Genomic DNA, 9,497 nt, shown 5'->3' with positions numbered 1-9,497 from the left:
CACAAGATTCATCACATATCATCATCAATGTCTGAAGAGACTTCTGATCAAACTCAGCTGGATCCGATCAACCTGCTCGGAGTCATACATAGACGTATAAAACATTTACTTCCTGTTGCCACTAGGTGGCGCTCTCACTATATCTATACTATCACTGAGATTGGATCATGTACGCTGAAGTTATGACAACTTCCTGTTTGACGGGTTCACCGTACAGTCATAAACCGGTGGATAAATTCCCTGTGAGGAGTTCACCCTCTGTTATATTCACACACCATCCAGCTCCAGCACTGTCAGACGTCTGTTTATAAGTATTATCTAATAAAAGTTATTAATAATGGACAGATAGGAAAGGATTATGTGGGAAGACTATTAAATGTTCAATATCAATGCCATATGATAGAACAAGGTCAAGAGTGTGATTAAAGCAATGAGTGGGTTTATTTACACTCTGACAGAAGCCAATTGAGTCTATTAATGATATAAATGTGTTTATTTATACATATATAAATATATATAATAAGGCTGTCATTGTTAACATCCACATGAATATTAAAATCACCTACAATAATTACTTTATCTGATTATGGGAGTCATATACAACCGTTCAACCCTTCACAACCAAAAACTCATCAGAACCTGGTGCAGGGGGAGTGGCCTGAGGGAGTGGGAGTGGCCTGAGGGAGTGGGAGTGGCCTGAGGGAGTGGGAGCGGCCTGGGGGAGTGGGAGCAGCCTGAGGGAGTGGGATCCCGACAGCCAATAAAAAGGGAGAGAGACGGGGAGGACAGCAGACATCAGCAGCTCTCCAACAGAGGACAGTGACGACCCTCTGAGTCTGGTCTAAGTTCACCTGGTCTGGTGGTTGGACTATAAAGGCTGGAGGCAATCAGCCACTCTCTCTCTCTCTCTCTCTCTCTCCCTCTCCCCCCTCCCTCCCTCCCCCTCCCCCCTCCCTCCCTCCCTCCCTCTCCTCTTGAGGAGGTTGATACAGATGTGTGTCCAGGAGTTGATTTCCATGGTAACAGCTGAACCTCTTTCTCTGTCTGGGAGACAATTATCTGTTTGTCTTTCTCTGTTTTCAGCTTCAGGTTGTTGTTGTTGGAGTCCCGCCCTCAACACATCGACATTTTAATATTCAGTCATAGTGATAGCGCCAACACACTGCCAACAGGAAGCCTTGTGTGGTGATCTGATCTGTCATCGCTGCTTCCTGATTAATTATTATTACTATTATTTCATTCAATTTTATTTTATTTGTATTTGGCTCTAGGTGTTATTATGTGTTATTGTTGTATTTATTATTATGTAATATTATAGATATGAACTCAGAGGCTGGTTCTGTGGGGGTTGTAGTCCTCAGCTCGTGTCCAGGTCGGTTAAAGCGTCCTCATTAAACTGTTCATGTAGAAACATTTGACTGTGGCTCCGTTAGCTTCAGGCTGCTGGAGGATGACTGATACTGTCTGACACTTGTGACTGTGCAACCAGCTACACACACACACACACACACAGTGACACTGCCCCCCCCGGGACTCAGCGGGCTACAAAGGCGTCCCAGCATGCATCTCTCTGTCCGCCTTACAACACGCTCAACTGGGGAAAAAAAGAGCATCACTGAGTGTGTGTGTGTGTGTGTGTGTGTTACAGTGTGTGTGTGTGTGTGTGTGTGTTACAGTGTATGTGTGTGTGTGTTATATTGTGTGTGTGTGTGTGTGTGTGTGTGTGTGTGTGTGTTACAGTGTGTGTGAGTGTGTGTTATAGTGTGTGTGTGTGTGTTACAGTGTGTGTGTGTGTGTGTGTTATAGTGTGTGTGTGTGTGTGTGTGTGTGTGTGTGTTTATAGTGTGTGTGTGTGTGTGTGTGTGTGTGTGTGCTGACTCAGTGGCCTGGAAGCTGAAGGAAACCCTCTCCTCATGAACACCAGAGAAAGAACTGTGAGGTCATATGTGTCCTACTTCCTGTTCACAGCTGAGCTCACACACAGGAGACAATGATGTCATCATGTGTCTTCCACATAGCTAACAGACAAAAACTACAAGACAGAAAATACAAGACAGAAACTACAAGACAAAAACTACAAGACAAAAACTACAAGACAGAAACTACAAGACAGAAACTACAAGACAAAAACTACAAGACAGAAACTACAAGACAGAAACTACAAGACAAAAACTACAAGACAGAAACTACAAGACAAAAACTATAAGACCGAAACTACTAGACAGAAACTACAAGACAAAAACTACAAGACAGAAACTACAAGACAGAAACTACAAGACAAAAACTATAAGACAGAAACTATAAGACAGAAACTACAAGACAGAAACTACAAGACAAAAACTACAAGACAGAAACTACAAGACAGAAAATACAAGACAAAAACTATAAGACCGAAACTACTAGACAGAAACTACTAGACAGAAACTACAAGACAGAAACTACAAGACAGAAACTACAAGACAAAAACTATAAGACCGAAACTACTAGACAGAAACTACTAGACAGAAACTACTAGACAGAAACTACTAGACAGAAACTACTAGACAGAAACTACAAGACAAAAACTATAAGACAAAAACTACAAGACAGAAACTACAAGACAGAAACTACAAGACAGAAACTACAAGACAAAAACTACAAGACAAAAACTACAAGACAGAAACTACAAGACAGAAGCTAACAGACAGAGGCTAACAGACAGAGGCTAACAGACAGAGGCTAACAGACAGAAGCTAACCAAGACAGAGGCTAACAGACAGAAGCTAACAGACAGAGGCTAACAGACAGAAATGTATAAGCTGCACAGCAACAGAGTCTGAAGCTCTAATTGGATGATTTAATGATGATTCAGAAGCAGGTTGTTCATGTGGAGAACTGGACAGAGTGAAACCTGGATCTGGTTCAGATCTGGTTCCGGTCTGGTTCCGGTCTGGAACGTGGACTGATGTAAACACACCTGTTCAGGGTTAAAGTATCTTAAATTAGCTGTGCGTGTGTTAATTATAAGGTAGACTGTGGTGAGCAGAGGGGATAAGGAAATGAGGGTTGGAGATGCTTGTTTCCGTGGCAACCACAGTAAGGATCTGGAGCTGCATCCACATTGCCGTGGCAACCATATGTGCTGGCAGTGGATCTGGAGAGCAATGTAAAAAACACAGAGACAACCACAGAAGAAGAAGCCTGAATGCTGGATTTCTTCTTCTGCTGTTGTTTTGATCTCAGCAAGACGTTGACTTATTGATTACTTATTGATTACTTATCGATTACTTACTGTAATCAAAACAGTCTACAGTGTAATAACATTGATGTGTGGCACTTTCAGGGTTCAGTGTTTGATTTGAAGAAAACTTTGACCTCTAATGGACAGAAAACAACAAAATGTAACAAAATGTTTAAATTCTCTTGGTTTACAGATTATAAATATATTATATTACATTATTATTATAATATTATTTTTATAGTATTATATTATTATTATTATTATTATATTATATTATATTATTATATTATTATTATTATTATTATTATTATTATTATTATATTATATTATTATTATTATTATTATTATTATTATAGTATTATTATTATTATTATTGTTATATTATTATTGTTATATTATTATTATGTTATATTATTATTATGTTATATTATTATTATATTATTATATTATTATTATTATTATTATTATTATTATTATTATTATTATTATTGTTATATTATTATTATATTATTATCATTATTATTATTATTACATTATTATTATTATGTTATATTATTATTATTAGTATTATAATATTATAGGATTATTATTATTATTATTATTATATTATTATATTATTATTATTATTATATTATTATATTATTATTATTATTATTATTATTATTAGTATAATATCATGATATTATATCAATAGTAACATTCAGTAAGATTAAGCGCGTGACTTTACACGTTAAAGGTGAGTGTGAAGGTGTTTAGCGAGCGCGCGGGCACGAGCACGGTTCACTGAGACCAGAGAGAGGCTCGTGCCCGCGCTCCGGCGGCCGCGCGCTCTCCTCTCCTCCGTCTGCACGCGGGAGCGAGCGTCAGGATCCAAGGACGGACCGCGGGCTCGCGAGCTTCAGGTCGTCTGGAAGTCCGCGAACATCAACAGACCGAGAACCGGGTCCGGGTCCCGGTACCGGGTTACAGTCCACTGATGGATGAGTGATGAGAGCGGAGAGGACTCAGCAGTAAAGGTCGGACTGTGAGGAAGACTCTGAGGAAGACTCTGATGAAGAGGAGGTGAATCAACAGGACGAAGCGCGAGACGGTGTCAACAATGTCAGCGGGCTTTTTCCGTTCAGCTGTCAATAAAAACGATCAATAATCGATCAGCGATCAGGTTCTGGATCCTCAAAACAACACGTCATCTTCAAATAAAAACAACAACAACAACAACAATCACCTTTAACCTGAAAGAGCCGCGAACCGGAGCGGACCGGAGCGGGTACCGGAGCGGGTACCGGAGCCGGTACCGGGCAGATACACCGGGAGGAAACACCGGGACTGAGATCAACAGGAGACCGACTGAACGACGCAGTTTGAACCGCTTTAATCTGAAACCTCCGCAGAGCTGAAACAGTGAGTCTGACTTTATTATCGATTACTGATTGATTATCGGGGATTAACGGCATTCACTCACTTTATTATTGATTATCACTCATCAACGGCTTTAACTCACAAACCGGATTCCGTTAATCCTCAGTCCGGTGACGTCCTCTCGTCACGTTTCTGTGTAAAATATAAAATCAATATAAAATCAATATAAAATCGATATACAATCGATATAAAATCAACAGGAAACATTCAGCTTCTCTTCATTCATTTATATTTTTATTTATTTTATATCAAAGAAATCAAATTCATTCAGAAACATGAAAATAAAATTCTGAAACTGATCCAATAATCGATAATCAGCTGCTTCAGATATCGATGATTGATTGAGGTGAGAATGATGAAGATGATTTAATGTTTGAAATCTAAACAATCTGACATCATTATTGTAAACAAACAAACAACAACAGTTCAGTCTATTGATCAGTTTTATTAGAATGACAATAAATGATTATTGATCAATCAGCTGATCCTAATATTATTGATCACCTATAAAAACACAGAATGAGAAATAATGTTTGGATTTAATAAAGTCAGAACACTGAATCATTACTTTGATCGGTTTGATTGATCAGCTTTATTGATCAGCTTTATTGATCAGCTTTACTCTGTAAGACCTGCTCCTCTCCTCAGGTCTGGGACTTTTGACCTTATTGATTATTTAAACTAAATAAATGTTCTAAAATAGAAGCTCAGTAGAAGATCTTGTGTTGCATTGTGGGTAGTATTGTGTAATATTTAATCATTATTAGTAATAAGTTCATTGATTATTGAATGTTTGTGTGGATGCAGTTTGTTAACGATCCAATCAGTGATCAGCTTTTACCGCGAAGCCACGCCCACCAACAACATTCCAAACCACGGGATTGGCCACTGCTGATGTCACTCATGATTGACGGCTGGGTTCAGTTTATAAACAGTTTCATTCATTTATTGATTAATTATCAATCATTTGTATGAAATCGCTGAAGATTCACTCGCAGGCGGGAAAACTCAACCTCTGATTGGACGAGAGCTCGTTAGCTGCATGCTAATGGTGCGTTCGTTTTGTCTCGTAATCGCGACTTGCAGCTCGAGAGCGACGTCACACCCGTGTTGGAGAACGAGTAACCGCGGGTCTTTGAGTTCTGTCTGGAGGTTTGGTAACGTTGATAGTGATTATTCACACTTTCATTATTACACAATCATATCTCACAGTTTGATATCTGAATACTCCGTTCTCTTTAACGTTACCGTTACCGTGGTTACTGCTCTGCTTCCTGCTCAAGACTCGGCACTGTTGTCATAGCAACATGGAGCGTCTCGAGCCACTTTCAGCTGCACGAGCTACAAAGTAACTAATGAGGCTCATTTCAATTCAATTCAATTTTATTTGTATAGCGCCAATTCATAACAGAAGTTATCTCAGGACACTTTTCAAATAGAGCAGGTCTAGACCGAACTCTTTAACATTAATTACAGAGACCCAACAGTACCACCATGAGCAAGACCTTGGAGACAAGGGCAAGGAAACACTGCCTGTTAAAAGGCAGAAACCTAGGACAGATCCTCCGGCTCTAGGTGGGTGGTCGTCTGTCTCGACCAGTTGGGGTGAGAGAGAGAGAGAGACAGACAGACAGACAGACAGACAGGTGCACAGCAACAACAGTATTGGCAATGGCAGTCAAGCAGGACCATGGCAGGAGGCTCCACCAGGATCCATGAGAACCTGCGAGACGAGAAAGCACAAGAACTCCGGGGAAGAAGTGGAGTTAGTAACATAGTTAGGAACGTAGTGTTCTAGTGGGGTAATAGGGTACTATGAGCTCTTTAAGATATGAAGGGGCCTGACCATGAAGAGCTTTATAGGTGAGGAGGAGGATTTTAAATTCTATTCTACATTTTACAGGGAGCCAGTGCAGAGAAGCTAGTACAGGAGAGATGTGATCTCTTTTTCTAGTTCCTGTCAGTACTCGTGCTGCAGCGTTCTGAATTAATTGGAGCGTTTTAATGGACTTATTGGGGCAACCTGATAATAAAGAGTTGCAGTAATCCAGCCTTGAAGTAACAAATGCATGGATTAGTTTTTCTGCATCTGTCTGTGATAGGATGTGTCTAATTTTTCTAATATTACGTAAATGAAAGAAGGCAGTCCTAGAGGTCTGCTTTATGTGGGAGTTAAATGACAAATCCTGATCAAAGATAACTCCAAGATTCCTGACAGTGGTGCTAGAGGCCAAGTTAATGCCATCTAGAGTGACTATATCTTTAGACACTGAGTCTCTAAGGTTTTTGGGGTCAAGAACAAGAATTTAACTCATAATAAGACTGTAGCAACATGCCTATAGGTAACAGTATACAGTGCTGTGTGTACGACTTCTTCATTTGGTTACAACAAAGACAAAAGTGGTTAAAATAGTAGAAAACCTCAATGTTTACTACATGTGATGCTCGGAGTTGCCAGCTTGGTAACTGAACTCGAGTTCAGACGACTTCAGGAGTCGTTTATAACGTTACGACCTCGGGAGCGTTCTGTTTGCAACTTCCTGTTCTTAACTCAGGAAACCGACTCGGAGATCGAGTTCGGTGGACAAATAGAACGCACCATTACATCCAGAGTATAAAGTGGTTTACACACAGCTAATAGAGCTTTTAATAAACCGAGGACATTTATTGATCCGTTAACTGTAAACAGAAAATATGAACTACACAGAGATATTGGGGCTAATTAGCGTGCAGGAGGCGGGAAGTGAAAGCTGAGCGAAGTTTAAACGATATCAGAGAGGAAATCCCGATGTTGGACGTGAGTGTGACGTTATAAAGAGGAAACATCTGGATCCAAACACTGACTGTGGATCAGTTTACCTCGCTGTCTGTTCTCTTTATATCCACCAGACTCCAGTCATAAAAACAGTGATTTAAGCTCACAGCACACAGCAGCCGTTGGTCTACCGCTGCCTCCGTTGGTCAGTCTGTTGGTGACATTGTGTGACTTTGGTGTTTTACCACATTAATTCAGATCAGAACTAACATCAGTCGCTGCAGACGGAGGCAGCAGTAGAACCAGAAACTGCTGTGTGCTGTGAGGTAAAATCACTGTTTTTATCACTGGAGTCTGGTGGATCTGAAGAGAGGACAGAGGGATGTAACGGCTGTAGTTCCTGTGAGTAAGGTCTGTCTGACAGCGAGGTGGAGATTATAAATATATAGAGTAAACTGATGTAGATTGTGGTTTCTCAGTTTAATAAACTGGAGCGACCGTAAATAAAACAGGTGTTTAGAGAGTTAGTTAGCGATATTTCCTGTAGTCCGGTCCACAGGAACGCAGCGACCACCAGGGGGAGATAGAGAGAGCGTCTATACTGCAGTCAGCCACCAGGGGGAGATAGAGAGAGAGTCTATACTGCAGTCAGCCACCAGGGGGAGATAGAGAGAGAGAGAGAGAGTCTACGTGATATCTGCGGTAGGAACGAGGGAGCAGCCACAGACAGGAAGTGTATCGGGTTGGGTCCAGAACTCCAGTTGTACGACGTCTCAAACTCAGAGGTTCTGGTCGGATAAATCACTTTTAAGTTCTTCAGTATGTTTTACTTTCCAGACTCGGGTCCCCGTAGTTCAGGATGAACTTCCTGTTGAATCCTGGTTAAGTTTATGAGAGACCCGGCTTTTCACAATAAGAGCTGCTTTTCTGATTATGTCACAGCTCCAGATGTCGTCCTCCGAGCTCCTCGATGCTGGTTGGACCTCGTCTGTTCGCTGTGACTCAGACCACAGTTCTTGTTTAATCACGTCACATAAGACAACAATGAAAGCTGTCAAATGACAAATTATAAAAGATTTACTGGAAATAAAAACATTAGGATCCAAACTGTTGGTTCAGAGAGGAATTAATGAACTTTGTTGGTCTTTAATTAAATATTAGAACGGCTGCTTGTAGTGGAGTTTTATTAACAGTTCTAACTGGATTGAACATTTTCAGCAATGTTGTATTAGCATTAAGCGCTAAACGCACAGGAAACAGTGTAAATATAAATAATTGAGTACATTTACGTACGCTGTTAATTCATCGTTGTGTTTGCATCATTTAGGATCTGAATTATAGAAATGTGTGTTAAACAATAATAAAGTTATATCGACTGTAATTACCAAAGAACATCATATATCTCTGTTTCTGAACTGGATCCGTCTGTTAGTATCTAAAGTAACACGGTCGACGCAGTGATCAATAAACCTGGTCACGTTGTTGTCTGAACTACAATGGTGAACGTTAGCATTGTGACTGTAACCTCCTCTTCCTCCACGCTGTCTAACCTTCCTCTCCTCCTCCTCCTCCTCCTCCTCAGTGGAGCTCCGTGGCATGCTGCTCCTCACCGTGCTGCAGTGCTGCTCGGTGGCTCGCGGCGGCTGCGAGCCTCGGCTGGTGAACATCGGCGCCGTGCTGAGCCAGAAACGCTACGAGCAGGTGTTCAAAGAGGCGGTGAGCCAGGCTAACACGCTGTACGGGAAGGACAAGTTCAAGATGAACGCCATCTCCGTCACGCACAAACCCAACGCCATCCAGATGGCGCTGTCCGTCTGCGAGGACCTCATCTCCAACCAGGTGAGGGCGCCGTGCTCATCCCGTCCCCTGACTCAGTGTCAGGGTTCAATTTAATGTTTGAGGAAATGTTACAGCTAGCAGCTAGTTAGCTTAGCTTAGCATAAAGATCCATGTCCTGATGGAATGTATCTAATAAGTCTGATAGTTGAACTATATTTCTTTGGATTGATGATACATGGACCGTTGGATACAGCTGATATCTGATCAATCAGTCGATCAGGAAGCAGTCGGGCTGAACAGCTTTCAGTTTCAGTCTGTGAGTAA

General features: G+C 41.0%; 1 protein-coding gene across 5 annotated transcripts in view; it reads left to right on the top strand.

Annotated features, from left to right (window-relative positions):
• Positions 1 to 4,048: 4,048 nt before the first annotated feature.
• Positions 4,049 to 9,497, top strand: part of grin1b (glutamate receptor, ionotropic, N-methyl D-aspartate 1b) — a 51,011-nt gene continuing 45,562 nt past the window's right edge. For 2 of the 5 annotated variants that reach the window (XM_051393703.1, XM_051393702.1), the window contains exons 1-2: positions 4,051 to 4,621; positions 8,977 to 9,233. In XM_051393703.1, coding sequence (XP_051249663.1) covers position 4,621; positions 8,977 to 9,233 — 258 coding nt within the window. In that variant the 5' untranslated portion in view covers positions 4,051 to 4,620. Of the gene's footprint in view, positions 4,622 to 8,976; positions 9,234 to 9,497 lie in introns of all 5 variants that reach the window. The other 3 variants (XM_051393699.1, XM_051393701.1, XM_051393704.1) reach the window with 3 other exon arrangements.

This window comes from Dicentrarchus labrax, unplaced genomic scaffold (genome assembly GCF_905237075.1).
Source record: "Dicentrarchus labrax unplaced genomic scaffold, dlabrax2021, whole genome shotgun sequence".
In the NCBI taxonomy this organism is placed as follows: Eukaryota; Metazoa; Chordata; class Actinopteri; family Moronidae; genus Dicentrarchus; species Dicentrarchus labrax.
This window is presented reverse-complemented; position numbering and strand designations above follow the sequence as displayed.